Below are 23,369 nucleotides of genomic sequence, written 5' to 3'. Positions count from 1 at the left end.
GAAAGCTCATTATCTCATAAGTTTCATTCAAATGCTCTTCTTTTTAAAAAATCTAAAAATATAATATGTTTTTCCAACATGCAAACATTTTGCTAAAAATATCAACATTAATAAAGCTTGTAAGTACATGAGTTTTGTTTCTAGGGATGTGCAATTCTTATTGCTTTAAGTAATTAGAACAATTAATTAGAAGTCTATACACAGTCATTACTCAAAATTTAAAATAATACAAAATTACATTTTCCTGACTATGTGTGAGGTTGAAAAGATTAAAAACTGTGTATGAACCATTTGTATTTTTTCTTCTGGGGACTGCCTGTACATAGCCTTTGCTAATTTGTCTATGTATTGTTTGCCTTTTTCTTATTGATTTGCAAAGGCTCTTTGTATTTTAATGATTTCAACTTTGTTGTTATGTTATATACAACAATTATTGTCTCCTAGTTTTAGGTTATAGCATTTTTATTGCTATTTTTGTATATGTGTATGCATGCGTGTATTACTGTAGAATCTCACAGAAATCAAAATGGACATACCAGTGGTAGATTGTTTTATATCTCTGACAAAGTAAAGGAATCTTAACTCTTGTTAGCTCTCAAATTGAATCTATGAATTCTCATAGAACTCAAATGCAAGAATTATAACCAGGTTGTAGATAGGCATCAGTCATCAGACCGCAGTTCCTCCTCTCTGCTACCCCCGCATCCAAGACTACGTGGTCTTTTTTCTTTGCTGTGTTCAGCATTCTCAGGAAGGAGATTCTCTGTTCAATCCACCCTCTTACTCAGGGACCTTCAGTGATGCTTCAAAATGGCACCGTCAGTCCTTGAATTTATAAGATTTTCTAATTTGGCTTCACCCAGTTAACTCCAATTTGATTCGAAAAAACTGAGACTCGGCTGTATCACAGGTTAATAGAACTCATTCAGGTGGGAAGGTCATATAAACAGAATTGAGCTGTTGTCAGAGATGCCTCTGCTTTTTTTGCTGGAAATTTCTTAGGAACCGACAGTGAGTTTTGAAAATTGAAAATTGCCGTCATGATATACATCTGTGTAGAAACATTATCAAATTTGGTTAGCTACAAACCCCTTAATTTGGAAAGTTTAATCTATGCTTGGGTGTTTCTTTGAATGTTAAAATGTTGAATTACTAATAGGGCTAAAGACAGGAAACAACATGAAAATATTTAAAAATTTATATTAATTGTTTAACTTGTGAACAAGAGGCTTGGTCACTAAAGGTAACATGTGATAGTAAAGTGACAAAAAAAAAAAAAAAAAGACTGCTGAGTTTAGTTAGAGAAGTTTAGGCAGTGGAATCCCTTTGCCCTTTCAAAACCCTAGCTGTGTATAAGTCTTTAACACTGTCGTAGATGTGCTCAGGAAATTGCAGCTTAGGTAATTTGCCTCCCTATAAGATTTTTGGTTTTGTAAAAATAATAGCAAACTATTTAACATCTATTTCTGTTTGATAAATCTGCATGTCAGTCTATTATTATAATAAAAAATTCATCGATTAAAATACCTTTTCAAAAGTCTCTTTCAGAACTGAATTTATGTATCATGTTTCAGCCCAATGCAATTTGAAATAGCTGATATATTAAATCTCCTTCTCCCTAAGTGGCTTTTACCTGAATAGAAGGCAGGACCATCTCTGCAATTATTCTGCATGAAATAGGGCTAAATTTTTGATAATTTCTCAGTGCCACTGTTCATCACTGAAGTGATTAAGTCTATTCCTGTCCCAAAGGCTGAGCTTAAGCAAGACATTTTCTGTACCATCACATTAAATTCGGACCTATTAAATCAGTAGCTATTATAATATCTCAAGAGCACTATTTTCCCCTCCATGGAACAAAATTCGGAAGAAAAAGCTTGTAAACCTAGCAGTTCTGAGGTTTGATAAATTGCAGTAGAAAAAGCTGGGTTGGGAATATCAGACCTTATTTTAAATTTCAAAGATGAAGTGCACATGCTTATGGTTTGCTTTGACATTCAACAGGTGCTGTGTTCGCAACCATCAGAAGGAGCATTTGTTCATTCTCAGTGACATTGTTCAGATTTGGATTTAATAAGGCACACTGGAAAAGTAGCGCAAGGGACTGAATTTCTTTCTGTGTCCATCAACTTAAAACTTGAGCTTTCTAATACTGTTATATTTAATCTGTTAGCGTGTTTAAAATGAGAACACCTTATCTTTAAAGAAATCAATTTAGTTCAGCCTCTTGATGTGTGTCAGAATGATATACCCTCAGCTGTGGAGCCCCAGGTGCCAGGCCACTAAATGTATCTGAGCGTTGACTAGGGATGTCTAAGTAGCAGAGGAAACCTACCGCAAGGGACAGTCCAGAACAGTCATGAGACACAACACAGATAAGGACATAGAAGGAAGAAATAAAAATTAAAATATCCACACACATTAGTGAAAACCATGGAGAAATGACCTTTCCAGACCTATGGCTTTACAAGTGAATATTTTCCTTCTGTCTGGTTAGTGTTCTCTAGTTTTAACGCATACAAAAGAACACGTAAATATGTATTTTATGCAACATAAATGTCTATACTTTTTGTAATCATTGCAGAATATTTAAAAAATCTTCCTTGGTTTCAAAACCTTACTATAGAGACATGTAGCCATGAATATTGAAATTTGAGTTTCTGTAAGTTTGATATGAATTGAAATGGTAAAAATGTATTGATTGTCCTAGAGCGTTTATATCCTGTATCTACAGCCTATATATATATTTCTTAAGATTAAGAAATTATATCTAAAATGCCTCTCACATCTGTCTTGTTTTTAAACGAGAGAGGCATAAGCCATCTTTATTTTCTTCCCATGTTCACTTCAACATTCTGCTGAAGATATTTTGAAAATATAATTATTTAATAATAATTTTAATTTGTATTCATGCTGTTTTGATTTTTGGGTGATCTGGCGATCATCATGTGATAAAACATTCTCTTAAAATCTGCACATTCTGTTTTGCTTTTTCAGCCTTCCTCTTCATAAACTGATGGAACCCATGATTAGCTACTTTTGTCTGCTTCAAAAAGTAGCATAAGCTACAGTTATATAAACGTTTATCACTGGAGTGTATATTCATCTGTCCAAATTATATCTTATTCTGTGCATTTAATTGCTCATAACTTAGTAAAATTGAGACCTAGCTAATGTCCTATGTAGACAAAGTGATCTACTTAAAATGACTGAAAACATCTTTTTGAGTGGTTGACATTCTAAATAATTTGCAATAACAGATTATTATAAACTATCACTGACTTCTTAATATTTCTTTGTTTGAATCATTTTCTCTGTCTCTCCCCATTCAAAAAATAGATCATCAATGAAAAATTAACCCCCATTAATTCTCTATATTTGAGATCTTGGTCATTTATCCAGGTCATAACAGGGGTAATAAACACCACCACTATGCCATAAATTATAATCTTACATCATACAGAACAAATCCCACAAATATTATAGATTTATTGTCCTAGGAAGAAATGTTATAGTTATCACTTAACATTATTCAGTAATTTTAATTAATTCTAGAACACAGTGAAACCACATTCAAATTTTATGATAATTATGAAAATGATAGTAATCTATTGTCAAATTATTGTTTTCATAATATTGATAAAATTAACATACATATTATTCAGTCCATGTCCATCTAGGAGGTTATTTCCACACTTAATCTCCCAATAAGTTGTTTAAATAAATCTTTATCAAGTCCTACTTGCTATGAAAAGTGTGGAAATAAAGACATGATTTGAAATTTTAGTTTCTACTTAACTGAAGAGAAAAATCTTTATTAGACACTTGTAGTTGGACGTTTATGCATTGGCTTTTGTGACTGTGATTAGAAATTGCCAGAAAAATCAAACTCTTGCTACTCCGAGCTCAGTCCCAAACTCTCTGAGTATGAGTACAGGCATTCCATCCATTCCACAGCTCCAAAACCAAACAAAAATGCAGGAAGTAAAAAATGAGCCTTTGTGAAATTATTATCAATAGATACTGTAGTGTCTTTGAGGAAAAGGAGTTTAAAACTCAAGCTAGGAAGGGGAGTTAGTGTCCTGAATGTGTAATGAACTAGGAAACAACGCAAATGTACTTAAAATGCCTGTTGTTACACTTGATTAAATTGTTCTTAAGGAGATTCAGGTTTAAGAGTTTGATTAATAGTAATTAATAGTATAAGAGGAATTTATAAAACTGCCTATGTATTTTGCTATTTGGGAATAAATAAAACTTTTGTATTTCATGGAAAACACTGATAATTGAAATGTTATTTCTATAAAAAATCTGTATATATACATTTTAATTTTAAAATATGAATTAAATATTCTTTAGAGATATTCAATATGAATATTATTTTAAAAATGAAGGGGCATTTAAAATTATTAATAATAGTAAACGTTATCTTGAACCAAGTTGTCCAATTAATTTAGCCAAAAACAGATAGCAACAGAAAGAACAGGCCAAATAGCTTTTTTGGGCTCGGAAACATAACCCAGCCAGATGGATTTTATAACCAGTGTTATGGTTGTAATTGTCCTTATTAAATTGAAATGAGAATTTTGTCTTTTAAGAAATAAGAAAGAAAACTTTTTTTTTTTTGAGACTGAGTCTGGCTCTGTCGCCCAGGCTGGAGTGCAATGGCCGGATCTCAGCTCACTGCAAGCTCCGCCTCCCGGGTTTACGCCATTCTCCTGCCTCAGCCTCCCGAGTAGCTGGGACCACAGGCGCCCGCCACCTTGCCCGGCTAGTTTTTTGTATTTTTTAGTAGAGACGGGGTTTCCCTGTGTTAGCCAGGATGGTCTCGATCTCCTGACCTTGTGATCCGCCCGTCTCAGCCTCCCAAAGTGCTGGGATTACAGGCTTGAGCCACCGTGCCCGGCTAGAAAGAAAACTTTTTTATAAGGCAAAAATTCTGTCCTGTCTTGTTCTTTAGAACTGGCTCATATTTCTCTCCCTTCTCCCATATAACTCATTATTCTTGAGAACTAATTTTTCAACTGGATGGACATGCAGGAAAAGCAGCTTCCATCAAGTTTGATGAACAGCTGTAAAACTCAGTTATTTAACAGCGATTATAAACAGTAGAAATTAGAAAGATCCCCTGCCCAACTGCAAAAACACTCAGGACTTTTTATTTCATTTTTCTAACTCTGAACACAATGAAGACTGGTTAAACAGATGTAATCAAAATATTCAAGCATCATTCTCATACGCCAAACCCATCAAGATGGACCTGATGATCATGGATTCTCTTTTCTGTTCTATATGCTCAGGAGATTGGAAAACCCTGCCAAATGCCTCCATTATGCTTTGGGATCTTGAACAATGACTGAAAGGTTTGCAAAGCATCTCAAAAACAATATGGGTCCAGAAGTTGTTTATTTCTATAATTATATGGCATAAAATAATAAACCGTTTTTTTTTTTTTTTTTTTTTTACCGTTTGTTTATCGTTTTTAAACAAAATAATCTAAGAAGAAATGTGGAAAGAATACATTACCTGATCTTTCATTGTCTTCCCTAAGTCTTTTACATCTTTCATGTTAATGGCATTCTTTCCTCCTTTTTCCTTTCCCTTCTTCTTGTTTTTCTTTTTGAACAAACATTTCTTACAGATACAAAAGCAGCAGGTCAGGACTAAAAGGACTGCGACTATGGCTATTGCGATTAAGGCCCACGGTGGCACTGAAAGAAAGAAACAGACAGAGAGCACTAGTCATACAACACTTAGATGTGCAAAACCTTTTACCTCATGGGCTATAAAGATATTCATTTTTTCATTTGCATTTTTGAGCACCCATTATGCTGCAGGTACACCATTCCTCAGTACTTTATCCACATTGTTGTCTCCACTGAGTGTATTGTTTCCTTTCTTTCCCACTTTGCCCTTCCAGATATATCAAATGTCATCTCCTTCCTATTACTTTTCTTGACTCTCCAAGCTAGATTTCTAGAAACGCATCTCTTCACTCATTCAGAGCCAAGCTTTGGAGTTCAGCCATTGAGTTTAAATCCTGGCTCCACTATTTACTAGCTGTGTGATCTTGGGCAAGTCATCTAACCTCTCTCTGCCTCACTTTCCTCATCTCTAAAGTGGAAGTAAATTGGTAGGTACCCCATAGATCTTTCTGAGTATTAAATAATAAGTTGCAGTGCCTGGCACATGGCAAAAGCTTAATAAATGGCAGCTGCTATTACTCATCTCTAAAATACTAGCATGTTCTGGCATGGTGGGGGACAGATATTAGTCATATATGTAGAACAACAAATATAAAATCATAACAATAGTGAAGGTTAAGAAGAAGTACTTGGCGATTTGAAAATCAATCATGGGGAAATGCATGCACTGAGGTTCTCTAGATGTGGGTGATTCTCATGCGTTTGGTGGCTCTTAACCCAGGTTTCGATTTTTTTTTTTTTTTTTTTTTGAGACAGTCTCGCTCTGTTGCCAGGCTGGAGTGCAGTGGCGTGATCTTGGTTCACTGCAACCTCTTCCTCCTGGGTTCAGGCGATTCCCTGCCTCAGTGTTCTGAGTAGCTGAAACTTCAGGCATATGCCACCATGCCCAGCTAATTTATATATATATATTTTTAGTAGAGACGGGGTTTCACCGTGTTGACCAGGATGGTCTCGATCCCTTGACCTTGTGATCCGCCTGACTCGGCCTCCCAAAGTGCTGGGATTACAGGCGTGAACCACGGCACCTGACCAAAGTTAGCTATCATTTCTTTACAGTCAAGGCATTGTGGGTAAGGTAAAAAGCTCAGGACATATGAAAAAACATAAACTACTCACACAAATAAATATGTAAAAAGCAAGATGAGTACCATGAGGGGAATTTAGTGAAAATGCAAAGGGAAAGACAGGAGGAAGGATGATTTTTAGATAAGAGGAGAGGCTTAGGTTTACAGGCTGTTTAAAATAATAGAACATATATACATAAATATACTCAAATAAAGATTTACTTTTCTATTACAGTTGTCCCTCTGCTTAGAGTTGGTATATTTTCTTATTTGGTATGCCTTACATCATGTGCTTATAAAAAATAAGGTGACGTGGAAAATTTATGATTTTGGTTAGGTTGAAAGGGAAGTACTCATAAAACAAATCACAGCTATTGAAATTAATCAGAAGTAATTTTATTTGTCTGTTGTAATAAAAAACGATATTGGGCACTGAAATGATAAGGGAAAGCCAAATAAACATTACTAGAACCAATGATTGCTGAACACCAGTCAGGAGTACTTTGATAAAGTAAAAACACTTAAAAATTAACCTCTCTTCAAAATTGAGAAAATCTACTCTCTTTGCTTTTCCTCTGCATTTAGTATTATTATGCAGAATACTTACTATGCATATTATTCCAGCTTATGACTGGATACTAGATGTTAACCTAAGGACATAAAATAAAACTACAACTTTTGAAATTGTGCTTTCTACCAAAGAAATACTTATGTGAAAGTTACAGATAAACCCACACCCAAAGACATTTTCTTCCAGTTCTCTAAACTTATTAAGCAATGTAAAGATTAAAAAAGTAAATTATTTTATGTAACCAATGATGTCATTCATAATACTTCATTTAAAAGCATCTATCTCCCTTGATCTAGCTAAAATCCTGTCATGCATGAACAAGAGAGTGTACGTATCCATTGCAGGAAAGATGGCATTCATAATGACCCTTCATTTTGAACCTCGTAAATTATTCTCCCAGTTGGACTTGTGTGGTGATAATCACTCAGAGAGCTACATAAAAGTCTCTTAAATTGTACAAGACAAGACAAAGATGACTTGACAAGTTCACAAAAAGAAAACAGTGAAAGCAAAGGAACATTATTTAATCAAAGGGAGTTAAAGAGCTAGGAACATGAGATTACAAGAAGAAATGTGAAATAATGCAACTTGAAGGGAATTTATAACCACTGGACAACTTTTATTTTATGGCTTTTATTTCTTAAAGCACTGCCGTCTTTTAGATTTGCCTTCAGTTTGAATAACTTTAAGTTGGAATATGCTATATTAAATATAATTAACAGAATTTTCTTCACAATGTATTGGAACCTTTAGATAGATAAAATAAAAAAATGCTTAAAGTTATCATTTTGTATAGCTATAGGATAGCTTGACTCATTAGTCGTATATCATGTAAAGAAACAGCCATTTTTAGTAAATAGAGTACTGGGATGCTCATGTTAAAATTTTATTTCATTGTGTAGAGTAACCAAATATTTAAAATTTGTCAAGTTTACTAAGAAACAACACCCACAGTATTATTCATCTGCAGTATTTCTAGAAACGTGTCTCAGTATTGGTCAGCAAATCTTCTGGACTATATTTTGGATCAGGCTAAAAGTTTATGGAAGACCTACCTACCTGTTATGGCCCAGCAATTGGGCTACAGTTATATATACATTATCTTATTTAGTCTTTGCAGCAGTTTTGTTCAGTATCACTTCAGTTTTACAGAGGAAAAACTCTATAGGTTGAATAGTTTGAGAAATTCAAGTTTATCTTTAGGTTGTTAGGTTAAAAATGTGATTATTAAAAATGTATACAGAGAAAAAAATTTGTATCTAGGTTTAAAGTCTCTTTAATAGAACATGTTCAATTAAAAAATTCAGTGAAGCAAATAACAGCATAAAATGCAGTGATTTTTAAAATATAAAATAAGAGTTTCAGTCAAAAAAATAGTCTCATCAAAATACTGCTACAGGCAGAAAACTATCAGTTTATTGTTATTGCTACCCAACTATCATTACGTGGAAGTTTATAATAAGAATTTTAACATTCAACTTAAAGGCCTTTCAGCAGAAAATAATAGACTAGTATAAAAACTCTGTTAAAAATATTATTTTCATTTTCTGGTTGATGAATCAATCTCACATATATTATTTGACCCGAAGGTAAATTGATACGTAATAATGAAGTCCGAGGCAAATTAATTTAAAACTGCTTCTGATGTTTTAATTTATACCTCGTGGTAGACATGATAATGGCCCCTCCAAGATGTCCACATCTTATTTTCTGGAAGCTGTGAATATGTTACCCTGCCTGGTAAGAGGGACTTTGCAAGTGTGATTAGATTAAGGATCTTGAGATGGGGAAATTATCCTGAATTATCTGAGTGTAGACTCAATGCAATTACCAGAGTTTTTTATAAGTGAAAGAGGCAGGCAGAAATGTCAGAGTCCGAGAGAGAGAGATTTGAAAAGTCTCTGTTGCTGGGTTTGTAGATGAAGAAAGGGACCATGAGCCAAGGAATGCAGGTGCCTGTTGAAGCTGGAAAAGGCAGGAAAATGGATTCTCCCCTACACCTTCAAGAAAGAACTGGCCCTGCAGACACCTTGATTTTAGCTCAGTGAAACCAATTTCAGATTTCTGACCTCCAGAATGGGAAAATAATAAATGTGTGTTGCTTTTATGCCAGTAAACTTGGAATAATTCATTATAGCAACAATAGGAATTCAAATGATACAAAGAAGACCTCAAGAGATTTGTAATATATGCTGTATATAGGTAACTATATGTTAGTAATATTCATGTGGGCTATTCCTGTGTTTTCTGCTATCTTTTCTTCCTTATTTATTTATTTTAGTAGCTCTAGGGGTTTGGTTAAATGGATGAATTGTACAGTGGTAACGTCTGGGCTTTCAGTGAATCCATCACCTGAATGGTGTACATTGTATCCAATAGGTAATATTCAATCTCTCATTCCCTTCCCACTTTTGAGTTCATTATACCACTCTATATGCCCTTGCATACCCATAGCTTAGCTTTCACTTATAAGTGAGAACATGCAGTTTTTGGTTTTCTGTTTCTGAGTTACTTCACTTAGGATAATGGCCTGCAATTCTAACCAAGTTGCTGCAAAAGACATTATTTTGTTCTCTTATCATAACTGAGTAGTATTCCATGATCTATCTATATCTATCTATATCTCTATATCTATATCTGAAATTTTCTTTATCCACTCATCCATTGATGGACACTTGGGTTGATTCCATAACTCTGCGTTTGTGAATTGTGCTATAATAAACATGTGAGTGCAGGTATCTTTTTGATGTAATGGCTTCTTTTTCTTTGGGTAGATACCCAGTAATGGGATTGCTGGATCAAATGGTAGAACTGTCTTTAGTTGTTTGAGAACTCTCCATACTGTTCTGCATAGAAGCTGTACTAATTTACCTAACACATCAACGGTGAGTAAGAGTTCCCTTTTCACAGCATCCATGCCAATGTCTATTGTTTTTTGACTTTTTATTAATGGCCATTCTGATTGTAAGGTGACATCTCATTTTGGTTTTAATTTGCATTTCTCTGGTGATTAGTGATGTGGAGCATTTTTTTCATATGTTTTTTGGCCATTTGTGTGGCTCTTTTGAAAAATATCTCTTCACATTTTCCCACTTTTATGGGATTTATTTTTCCTTGTTGATTTGAGGTCCCTGTGGATTTTGTTGGATGTATAGTTCGTGAATATTTTCTCCCATTCTATAGGTTGTCTATTTACTCTGTTGATTATTTATTTAGCTGTACAGAAGTATTTTAGTTTAATTAAGTCCTATTTATTTATTTTTGTTTTTATTACATTTGCTTTTGGGGTCTTGGTCATAAATTTTTTACCGAGGCCAATGTTGAGAAGAGTTTTTTCCCTAGGTTTTCTTTCAGAATCCTTATGGTTTCAGGTCTTACATTTAAGTCTTTAATCCATATTGTGTTAATTTTTTTGTATATGGTCAGAGATAGGGATCCAGTTTTATTCTTCTGTATTTGGCTATCTAATTTTCCCAGCACCATTTGTTGAATGGGATATCCATTCCCCAGTGTATGTTTTTGTCTGCTTTGTTGAAGATCAGTTGGCTGTAGATATGTGGCTTAATTTCTGGGTTTATTTCTGGGTATATTCTGTTCCATTGGTCTATATGTCTACTTTCATATTACTTTTATTTTACAACCATGCTGTTTTGGTTGCTATAGCCTTGTAGTGTAATTTTAAGTCAGGTAATGTGATATTGCCAGATTTGTTATTTTTGTTTAGGATTGCTTAGGCTATTCAGGCTCTTTTTTGGTTCCATATGAATTTTAGTGTTTTTTTTCTAATTCCGTGAAAAATGATGTTGATACTTTGATAGTAATTATACTGAGCCTAAGATTGCTTTGGATAGTATGGTAATTGTCACAATATTGATTCTTTTAGTCCATGAACATGGGATGCTTTTCCATTTGTGTCATCTATGATTTCTTTTATCAGTGTTTTGTAGTTCTGCTTGTAGAGATGTTTCACCTCCTTAGTTAAGCATATTTTTTAGGTATTTTATGTTTTTTGCAGCTATTATAAATGGGATTGACTTCTTGTTTTGATTATCAGCTTGATCATTATTGGCATATAGCAGTGGTACTGATTTATGTACCTTGATTTTGTACACTGAGACTTTATTGAATTCATTTATCAAATATAGGAGTCTTTGGGGTTTTCTACGTATACATTTATATCAACAGCCAACAGAGACAGTTTGACATCCTCTTTTCCAATGTGGATGCTCTTTATTTTGTCTGATTGTTCTGGCAAAGACCTCCAGTACCATGTTGAATGGAAGTGGTAAAACTCGGCGCCCTTGTCTTGTTCTAGTTCTTACGGTGAACACTTTCAACTTTGCCCTCATTCAGTATGATGTTGGCTATGGGTTTGATGTATCTGGCTTTTATTATTTTGAGTTACGTTCATTTTCCTTCTATTCCTAGTTTGTAGATAATTTTTACCAGGAAGAGATGCTAGATTTTATTGAATGATTTTTCTACATCTATTGATATGATCATATGGTTTTTATTTTTAATTCTGCTTATGTGGTGAATCATGTTTATTGACTTGCATATATTTATCCATCCTAGCATCCCTGGAATGAAACCCACTTGATTGCAGTGAATTAATTTTTTCATGTGCTGTTGGATTTGGTTTGCTAGTATTTTGTTGAGAATTTTTGCATCTATATTCATCAGGGACATTTCCTATTTGGTTGTGTCCTTTCCTGGTTTAGGTATTTAGGTGATACTGGCTTTGTAGAATCAGTTAGGGAGGATTCTCTCCTTCTTGATCCACTGGAGTAGTTTCAGTAGGATTGATGTCAGTTTTATGACTGACTGGTGGAATCTGGCTGTGAATTCATATAGTTCTGGCCTTTTCTTTGTTGTGAGATTTTTTTTTTTTTTTTTTAGTATTAATTCAATTTCAAGACTTGTTATTGGTCTGTTCAAGAGTTCTATTTCTTCCTGATTCAGGCTTAGGGGGTTATATGTTTTTAGGAATTTATCCATTTCCTGTAGATTTTCTAGTTTGTGTGCTTAGAGGTGTTCAGAGTAATCTTGAATAATACTTTTACATTTCTGTAGTATCTGTTGTAATGTCTTCATTTTCATTTCTGATTGAGCTTATTTAAATTCTCTTTCTTCTTTTTTTGGTTAATCTAGCCATTGGTCTATTGATTTTATTTATCTTTTCAAATAACCAACTTTTTGTTTCATTGATCATTGTATTTGTTGGTTTCAATTTCATTTAGTTCTTCTCTTTATTATTTCTTTTCTTCTTCTAGGTTTGGGTTTGGTTTGTTCTTGTTTTTCTAGTTACTTGAGGCATGACATTAGCTTGTCAATTTGTGATATTTCTGTCTTTTTTATGTAGGCATGTAGCATTATAAACTTCTCTCTTAGCTCTGCTTTTGCTGTACCCCAGAGATTTTGATACTTTGTGTTACTGTTATAATTCCTTTCAAAAAAGTTTTTAAATTTCTATCTTAATTTCATCATTGACCCAAAGATCATTCAGAAGCAGGTTGTTTGATTTCCAACTATTTTTTATAGTTTTGAGAGTTCCTCCTAAAATTCATTTTAGTTTTATACTGCTGTGATCTGAGAAGATACTTGGTATGATTTAAATCTTTAAAAATTTGTTGAGACTTATTTTGTGGCCTGTCATATGGTCTATTTTGGAAAATGTTCTATGTGCTGATGAGAAGTATATATATGTTGCACTTTTGGGGCAGAATGTTTTGTAAATATTTGTTAGGTCCATTTGTTCCAGAGACCAGCTTAAGTCTAGTGCTCCCTTGTTGATTTTTTGCCTTGACAATCTGTCAACTCTGTCAGTGGATTGTTAAATTCTCCCCTGTTACTGTATTGCTGTCTATCTCTTTTCTTAGGTCTGGTAGTATTCGTTTCATGAATCTGAGAACTCTGATGTTAGGTGTATATATATTTATGATTGTTATATCTTCTTGTTGAATTGATTCTTTATCATTATATAATGACCTTTTTTGTCTTTATTACTGCTGTTGATTTAAAGTCTGTTTTCTGTTTTCTGTGATAAGGTACTACTGCTTGCTTTTGGCTTCCATTTGCATAGTATGTATTTTCCCACTCTTTTACCTTGACTCTGTAAGAATCTTTATGCGTTAAGTTGGTCTCTTGAAGGAGGTAGATATTTGGATTATGTATTTTATCAATTCTGCCAACCTATATCTTTTAAGTGGAGAATTTAGAACATTTACATTCAAAGTTAATATTGATATGTGGGTAACTGTTCCATTGTGGATCATTAATTGCTTTGTATTCTCCATTGTGTTATTATTTCATCAGCTCTATGAATTTATAATTTTGAGTGTTTTTATACTGGTGCATATCAACCTTTTGCTTTGATTTTTACCATTCCTTTGAGCATTTCTTGTAGAGGTGGTCTAGTTGTGACAAATTCTGTCAGCATTTGTTTGTCTGGGAATGACTTTACTTCTCCTTTATTTATGAAATTTAGTTTTGCAGGATACAAAATTCTTGGCTGATAGTTATTTTGTTTAGAAGACTAAAGACAGGACCCCAAAGCTTTCTGGTTTAGAAGGTTTCTGCTGAGAAGTCTGCTATTAGTCTAATAGGTTTTCCTTTATAAGTAATTTGATTTCCTTTATATGTTATTTTTTTTATAAGTTATTTTGTCTCACTACTCTTAGAATTCTTTCCTTCACATTGATTTTATGTAGCCTGATAATTATACACTGTGGTGATATCCTTTTTGTAATGTCTCTCCCAGGAGTTCTTTGAGCTTTTTGTGTCTAGATATCTGATATTTCAGCAAGACCAGGGAATATTTCCTCAGTTGTCCTCTCAAATAGGTTTCTAACATTTTATTGGTGTCCCCTTCTCCTTCTTCTTCCTTTTCTCCTCCTCCCCCTCCTCCTCCTCCTTCTTTTTCTTTTTCTCTTTTTCTCTCTCCTCCTCTCCTCCTCCTCCTACTCCTCCTTTCTTCTTCCTCTTCCTCCTCCTCCTCCTCCTCCTCCCCCTCCTCCTCCTCCTCCTCCTCTTCTTCTTCTTCTTCTTCTTCTTCTTCTCCCCCCTTCATCATTTGTCCTTCTTCTTCTGCAATACCTGTGATTGTTAGATTTGGACATTTTATGTAATGCCACATTTCTTGGAGACTTCGTTTCTTTTAATATTTTTATTTATATTTGTCTGATTGGGTTAACTTAAAACCCTCATCTTCAAGCTCTTAATTTCTTTCATCTGCTTAGTCTAGTTTATGGTTAAAATTTTCAACTGCATTGTGCATTCTGTAATTCCCTAAGCAAGTCTTTTATTTCCAGAAGTTTTTTTTGTTTGTTTGTTTGTTTGTTTGTTTGTTTGTTTTTTTACGGAGTCTTGCTCTGTCACCAGGCTGGAGTGCAGTGGTGCGATCTCAGCTCACTGCAACCTCTGCCTCCTGGGTTCCAGTGATTCTCCTGCCTCAGCCACCCGAGTAGCTGGGATTAGAGGTGTGTGCCACCATACCCAGTTATTTTTTGTATTTTTAGTAGAGATGGGGTTTCACCATGTTGGCCAGGATGGTCTCAATCTCTTGACCTCATGATCCGCCAGCCTCGGCCTCCCAAAGTGCTGCAATTACAGGCATGAGCCACCATGCGCCACCAATTCTGGTTTTTTGTTTTGTTTTTTAAAGAAATACCTGTTTTTAGATAATTTTTCATTTATATCCTGAATTGCATTTTTTGACTTTTTATGTTGGTTTACAACTTTCTCTTGGATCTCACTGAGAAACTTTGCAATCAGTATTTTGAATTCTTTATCTGGTATTTCAAAGATTTCATTTTGATTTGGATCCATTGCTGGAGAGTTAGTGTAATCTTTTGGGGTGTTATAAAACTGTTTGTTTGTTTGTTTTTTCATATTGCCAGAATCATTTTTCTGGTTCTTTCTCATCTGGGGATATTTCTTCTTCTTATTTTAAAATTTATTTTGATTGATCTTTGAGGTTGTGACTATAATGTGTATCGTTTATGATTGACTAGCTTTGGCTCTGGGTGCTTTCCATGTCAAAGACTCTGTATGAGTGCCTTAGATATAGAGAATCTTTGTGCAATGGCTTTCTCACATGCTGCTTGTAGTAGGTGTGTGAGCAGGTTTACTGTCTCCTGTGGGGCTAGGATGGCAGAGGTCTCACGAAGCTTACCTCATTCCCCAGTCATGTGTACTTCCCTCCCCCCACCCTCAGTATTTTTTCACTGGGTTGAACAGTTCAGCCTTCAGGCCAGTAGAAGGCACCTAAGGGTAAGAACTGCCTGTGGCTGAAGCAGGTGGGTAAATGCAAAACCCAATAGTGGGCAAAAGTCCCAGCTCTGATAGAGGCGGCTGAAGGAGCTCCCAGCGAAATACATTGAAATCTTCGTGGGCAAAGGGAGGGAGTCACCTCAGCTCCACTACGAGGCCAGCACAAAAGTGACCTACCTTCCTATCATGCCCCCATCCCAGGATTTTTTATATTCAGATCAGATAGGCACCTCGGTCCATCTGCAGAAATACTAATATTCGTATAGGGGGGAGTGGAACTCCATCCCTCATGCAAGCCTTAACCTGGAGGGCACACCTCCCTTGGGGACGCAGTCACCCCGAAATGTTCCAGAAAGGCTGTGTACAGGTGCACTCTCATTGAGCTTTCGCAGAATTCTTGGCTGTGTCTGCAGCAATGGCCAAGGGGGACAAGAAGTACCCTTATCCAAATCTCTTCATGAGCACAGGGGCTACTTGACTGCTGCGTAGAGCTATAGTCTTCCTCCACTGAGCCCAGCACTCTGCCTGTGCCTCTGCTTAAAGAGGTACAGCTGTTCTCTGCCCACAAGCAGGAAGTTCTGGAATAGAGAAAAGCTCACACTCTGGTTTCTTTTGTCCTGTGGGGTGCTCCCTTGGTGTGGTGCACTCCCTTTTCCCCTAGGGGTGGCAGTCCCTTAGGGTCAGACGACTGTGAATGCTCCTGCTCCTCTGGATCTAGTCACCTGGTGGGGCTGCCACAATTCATGCTGGTGGTGGGTGGAGCTGGACAAGGCTGATCTGCCCTCTGGTCTCCCAGTGGCAAGTGCAAGCACCAGCTCTGATGGGGGTGACAGGCAAGTGATGTATCTCTGTAAGATTTCCTTGGTTATAAGTAGCCTTAGTGTGGTGGCTTTCTCAATCGCCAGCTGTAGTGAGCATGTTCACATGCTTATTGCATATGTGAACAGGGTCCATGCCTTCTGAGTAGCAGGCGTGGTGTAGGCAATAGTGTTAGCGGAGTTTGCACAAAAGTTTTCTTCTTCCTGAGCACTATGTTGTGTCAGTAGATGTTGTAACAGGCTGTGCCAGTTGACCTCCTGCCTGGAGGTGGCACTTGCAGGAGGGAGCCAGCTGTGGCTGTGGGATTTATGCCTCCCTATGTTACCCAGAAAGAGTACTCAGATATCACAGGTGATGGGTGGGGCCTTTGAACTCTCAAAAGTCCCTATCCATAGTCTGCTACCAAGGCATATAAAGGAGGCAAAGCTATGTGGGGGCTAGGTCAGCCAAGTTTGTGCTCTGGCTCCCTAAGTGCAGATGCAAAGCAGTGGAGGTTGAAAGGAAGTTTCCTGGCCACTGGGGTAATGTTCCAGAGAGGAGTGGAACCATTTCTGCTGCACAAAAGAGTCTGCACAGGAAGAGAGGGGCAGCAGCCCACAATGAGACCCACTCAGCTCCCATGACCCTGACATGGTGTGTCTCACACCTGCAGACTTCTGCGGAAGAAAGATGTAACTGCCAGCAGAATCCCAGGCAGTCCATGCTCAGAATACAAACTGACCCAGGACGCAAGACTTCCCACTCAAGACACAAACTATGGCTCTCAGGCCACACACCTCCTGGACTGACCCGCAAAGCAGATGTGTCCAGCTCCCGCACCTGTGGCAAGAGCACGCTTCCCACTTGTGCTCAGCTCTGGCCTTGGGGATTCATCCCCACTTGAGATTAGATCACGAATCTCATTTGGGAGTTTCCTTCTCTCCCTTCCCCTCCCTCCTCTCCCTCCCTCCCTCCCTTCCTCTTTCTTCTTATTTATTTTCAGACGGAGTCTCGCTTTGTCGCCAGGCTGGAGTGCAGTGGCGCGATCTCGGCTCACTGCAACCTCTGCCTCCCGGGTTCAAGTGATTCTCCTGCCTCAGCCTCCCGAGTAACTGGGACTACCAGTGCGCGCCACCACGCCCAGCTAATTTCTGTATTTTTAGTAGAGACGGGGTTTCACCATGTTGGCCAGGATAGTCTCCATCTCTTGACCTCGTGATCCGCCGGCATCGGTCTTCCAAAGTGCTGGGATTACAGGCGTGAGCCACTACGCCCTGCCACATTTGGGAGTTTCTTGCAACCTGTAAGCACTGGCTGAGCTTAACTTGCCAACTTTTGTGAGAATTTTACAAGTTAGGATCAGGAATGTCTTCCTTCTGTATCACCGGGGTCTAGGAGTGCCTGCAAAGTGTGTCCTGATGCTGCTCCTTCTCATATCCTCCTCACTGCTCACAAAATCAGCTTCAGTGCTGGGTAGGGTTAAGGCACTCCCCTGTGGCCTGGATTGCCAGGCTCTGCAGTGGGAATGAGAATCATGGTGATGGTCTCTCCCTGTTTTGCACTGTGGAGACTCGCAGTTTTCTGCCTCACTCATGGTGTAAGTTGCTGCCTACTGCTCCTTTGAAAGTATCTGCAGTTTCTTTCACTTTTTCTGTGAAGTTTCTCTTTTCCTTCTTGGATAAAAGTTCACAATGTGTGACCAGGCATGGTGGCTCCTAACTATAATGCCAGTACTTTGGAGGCTGAGGCAGGAGGATCACTTGAACCCAGGAGTTCAAGATCTAGGCAACATAATGAGACCTTAGCTCTACAAAATATAATAAAAAAAAATTAGCTGGGTGTTGTGCATACCTGTGGTCCCAGCTATGTGGGAACTGAGGTGATAGGATCACTTAAGCCCAGCAGTTTGAAGCTGCCGTGAGCTATGATCGTACCACTGCACTGTAGCCTGAGGAACAGAGCAAGATATTTTCTCAAAAAAAAAAAAAAAAAAAAAAAAAAAAAAAAAAAAAGTAACACACACTAGTTTGCTCTCTCCAAGTGACTGAGGCACACTAACAAAGGCTCCAATCTGCTATCTTGGGGGTAAAAAACTGTCTTTTCTTCTTATTCACCCTTTCTATCCATTCATTCCGCAACCATTCTCAAGACTCTAACATTGTACTCAGGATTCTCCAAAAGATAACGAATAGCTTTTTTTGGCCAAACCCAAACAACACCGTCTGTGGTATTATAAAATCCTGATCACATGATCCTTCTTAAAATTTTCTTCTGCTTTTATTTTCATGTTACTCTTCCCTACCAGCATGTCCTGCTACATCTCTACATTTTCTTCCTCTCTTTCTAGTCTCAAAGCTTGAATGTGGTTGTTATTTAAGGTGTTTCTTAGCCCCTTGGTTATTTTCCCATTCACTCATTTTTGAGCACATCCTTTCCCATGCCTCATTATTTGGTCAGTTACTCTATTCTGCTCCCTATTCTATACTCCAGGAGTGTATTCCCAAAGTCTATAGAATGCTTTGTGCATCCTTTATCTCCTCCCCAAACCAGTTCTCCAAAACAGCTCTATGGCTCTGTCAGTGCTTCTGTCGTTTCCTACCACGTTGGAAAAATGGTAAGGAAATACTTACTCCCAAATCCAACCGGTTGGCAAGCTTTGCCATTTCTCCTTCAATGTGTTTTATTCTTCTTTTATGTCTATTTATAAGGTATAGCCCTGATATTATCTCCCATCTGATCTCTTTTCCCATCAATTATCTCCTCTGTCCATTTTACCCATTCATTGTAATCAGATAAAACTTTCTAATATATAATTATCAATTATTTTGTGCACAGTGTTCAAAGTCCTCTGTCATTTAGCCCATCCTATTTATTTGTGTTTATTTCTCACTGTTACCCCACACTCACTTCTATTCTCATCAGACTGGGTAACTTGTCGTTCCCTGCTCAGTTCTACTCCTGTGTTTTCTAAAGTGCATTCTTTCTTTCTTCAAATGCTATTCTTCTTCCTCTCTAGTCATTTTAATAATACTTCCTTTTCAAGGCTTACCATATGCCTCACTTAGCATTGACAGATTTTTGAATAAAAATATCAGGTACATCTGTTAAAATCTGCTCCCCATAGGTAGAAATATTGACTATGTGATACAATACATTGAGTGGTTTATGTTAGACTGGTATAAAAAGATGCATTAAGAAAAAAAGAGATAAATGTGTGCAAATGTATAAAATGTATTTTAATAAACTCCCTTCCTATACAATAAATGTATTTCTTACTGACTTAAATCTTGGCTCTCTGTAGATTATTCATGACACAAAGCACTGATATTAATACAAACACAAAAGAAATACTTGGAATCATTTAGAAATAAATTAGCATTAACAAGTCTTTTGTTGAAAAAAAAAATCTTCCTTTATTAAGAAAGCCTATTTTTTCATGACAAATAGGCATAAATTGAGCAGTTAAAAATTATGTAATGAAAAATATTTATTGAGCATCTACTATGTGCAAGGCATTTTTCTCAGGATTGGGATACAGTGCTAAGGATGGTTTGTGCAATCATGAAGCTTATTATTTATTTCCCAGGTGTTAAAATCTCAGTCTTATTTATTGTACTAAAATAACTCAATTTCTCATATTTGCTAAACTCAGCTCTTAGAACATAATATGGTACATTTTCAAATGAAATCTACATGGCTTAATAGGCTCTTGTATACAAATTTAGTGCTTCAGAGATACAACTATTGATGAAGCCAACTAATAAATATTCTTTCTACAATAAAAATATCACTCTCAGATGGAAAAACATCATTGTTTCTTCTTCCAGGGAGTTTTGGCACTAAAGAAAAAATTTTTTAAATTATTTACTTAAAGAGTCCTGGCATGTATATATTTTAAAAGTAAATGCTCCAAATATCTTTCTCTTTAATTGAGCATTGTGAAAACAAAGATGAAATTTTCACCAAGAGCAAGGCTGTTGCAGAGTATACATTTTAAAAAGGAAAATCTTTGGCGTTATAGACTGGCAGCTGTGCATGTCAAGTTCATGCTTCCAAATCTGAGGCCTACTCATCAGACATTCACTGAATCTCAGACCTACTGAGTTAACAATTGGGGAGGAGCTCCTTTTCTAATTTATACAATGTGCCCTATGGCTAAGGGGAGGCAGGCTGTATGTGATTCTACGCATTTATTTCTGAATGGATCTTTTTTGCAGTGCCTAAAATGCCTGAGTCAGTGCTCAATAAATATTAGATGACCCAAAGGAAACCCACATAGTCATGTTCTTAAGCTCAAGTAGAAGTAGAGTGGACAGTCTTTGAAGTATGCCACCATCTGAAGGGGCTTTTCCTTAGCACTGATTCTCTTCTTCCTCATTCCCATTCATAGTCAGCTATTTCTGTCTCCTAGGCTGGAAAACTTTGGTAGATTTGCTCACTGGGATCTTAGTTTAATCTATGGCATAATTCACTGTTTTTTGTATTTCTGCCTTGGTTTCACTTTTAAGGGCAGATTTGTATTATTAGTTCCACTGGCATTCATCATATTAAGAAACAACCTTAAATCCACAATTTTTTCACAGGATGAGCTGTATTTTTGTCCCTGGAAAATATAAGCTTGTACATTTGCATCAGTCCCAGATATTTCAGCCAGGAGCCTCAAGACAATACAGGTAATACCATTGCTATGATCACTACAAAAATCCAGCAGTAACTTCAAGCATTTTCTACCTTCAACATATCTCGATTTTGTCTTATGAATGCTTCACCACTGCACTAATGTCTGCATTATTCATTTTATGAATAATCTACATATTTCTTCATTCTTATATTTACTGATGCTTTTTGCCAATTTCTAGTTTTACCCAAAATAATCCATCATCTTTCTAGATCATTATAGGTAGATGCAAGGTGCAGAATATTATATAGAAGTAATTATTTTGCTATTAACTAGCACCAAAAAATCTTTATTTCAAAGTCTTACTTTTGGGAATGTTTATGAATAATTTTCAAAAACACACAAGGATAATCATTTTTCAAAAATTGGCAAAGATCAAAATAAGCTTTTTCTAAATTGTACAATACAAATGGAAAAAAGTTCTGGAAATATGTGCATTAATATACTCATTAGCTACCTCTGGAGACAGAACATTGAATGTGTATTTGAAAACGTGTATAAAGTCTTATAGAACATAATTTAAGATTAAATCAACCATTCAGAAGTCCAAATGAAGAATTTCTCATTATAGCCTAAAATGGCTTCAAACACTACCAATTCTTGGCTCCTGGGTATTGAAGTATCTTTTCCTCTTTAGAATGATAGTTCTAAACCTTTTTTGAATCATATGTCCAGTTTAAAATATGATAAAAGTTGTGGACTCTTCATGGGAAATTGCATGTATGTGTATGTGCGTTGTGTGTGTGCACTTTTTCATACAGTTGCTAATATGTGGTACCCGAGTGCAGATTATTGTTCTCCAGGTTTGGAAGACAACTGGACTCCCAATTAAAAACTCGTTTCTCAGAGCATCAAGGCAAGACACACCAAGGCCAAAGGAAAAACTTATTTCCTCATCAGATCATTTAACCATTCATTTCTTTCCTCTTGACAATCTGCGGTGTGTTTAAACTATACAGGGGTGGAGTGATAGAACAGAGAACACAGAAAGGATGGTTCCCTTTCCCTAGGAGCTTAGAAAGACTAACTCCCAGGAAATAAAACTAGAGATAGGAGGCAATATAGAGGTAAGCACAAAATTCAGTGGAGCAGAAAGGCTTTATAGGTAGCTGGGTACAGAAGGGCAAGATAAAAGGGGCCTGGAATTCAAAAAAGACTTCACAGGGGAGCTGAGTTCTGAGGTACGTACGCTCCAAAGCCCTGCTTGTTCCACAGTGAAAATAGTATTTGGAAGACTCCAGTTCTTTTCCTATCTGGCTCCCTTTCATCCTTTCTCTTTCCTTCCTTTCTTTCCTTTGGTTTTCAGACTCCTTTTAATCTTATTTATCACCCAGTGATTACTCTGTTAAACAGAGCTTTCAATATGACACAGACTTATCAAAATCTGCATCAGATTTTTTTATCATAGTAGATGAAATGATGTTTCCTTGTAGTAAATTCATGTAGCCTTCTCCAAATAGCCTGCAGAATTGTCTCCTTAAGAATACATGTCACATTCTCCTCCCACATAGTTCTATTTCTCTTTTCAATTTGTGTTCCTGACAAAGAGGAAACCAGAAGATATGTCTGTGCAAAAATACTGTAAAAATGCTCCAAGCCATTGACTTGGGTCAGTTACCTGTGACTTTTTAGGGCAGATAAATTGTGGTTAATAGCAATCTAGAAGAGAGACTCATTCATTCATTCATTTGCTCATCCATTTGAACAAGTTTGAAATAATTTATTAGTTTATAGTCTGCTTGGGCAGATTTGACATGAAATACTGTGAAAAATACCACATAGCATGCTAAATTTCAAATTAAAGGGTTAATGGTTAATCCTTGGTTAATGGATTCTGATTCTGCTATATAGTCATGGAAACTTTATTTTACAAGTCAAATGAATACACTTTTTATGATGATTTTTTAAAAATCCTTAATGTTTATTAGAGTGGTAACTCTCCCTCTCTTTCCCATAAACTCAACTGTCAATACATCAAAACTTTAGTAAATTATATTATATTGTTTTGATATACACAAAGTCACAACCTATGCATTGATAAATTTTTACCAGATCCTCTACCCTTTGATCTGATTTCTGCATTTCCTGTGCTGTTGAACAAATTCACAGTCCCTACTGAATAACTTATTAAGGTTACTGATGTTTCTCACTGCTTGCAATGATTAGTCTTAATGATGGAAGTTAGTTGAATGAAGGACATTTTACCTGCACATGTATTGGTCAAATAATTAATTTTATAAAATGCCTATAATAATATTAGTCTGCTTTAAATGATAAGGAAA

General features: G+C 36.3%; 1 protein-coding gene across 6 annotated transcripts in view; it reads right to left on the bottom strand.

Annotated features, from left to right (window-relative positions):
- Nucleotides 1-23,369, bottom strand: part of SYT1 (synaptotagmin 1) — a 599,708-nt gene that overhangs the window by 165,927 nt on the left and 410,412 nt on the right. For all 6 annotated transcript variants that reach the window (XM_045366611.2, XM_074007469.1, XM_015430622.3 and 3 more), the window contains one exon: nucleotides 5,527-5,711. In XM_045366611.2, coding sequence (XP_045222546.1) covers nucleotides 5,527-5,711 — 185 coding nt within the window. The remainder of the gene's footprint in view (nucleotides 1-5,526; nucleotides 5,712-23,369) is intronic.

This window comes from Macaca fascicularis, chromosome 11 (assembly GCF_037993035.2).
Source record: "Macaca fascicularis isolate 582-1 chromosome 11, T2T-MFA8v1.1".
Classification (NCBI taxonomy): domain Eukaryota; kingdom Metazoa; phylum Chordata; class Mammalia; order Primates; family Cercopithecidae; genus Macaca; species Macaca fascicularis.
Note: the sequence above shows the minus strand (reverse complement) of the source record. Positions and strands in the feature narration are given on the sequence as shown.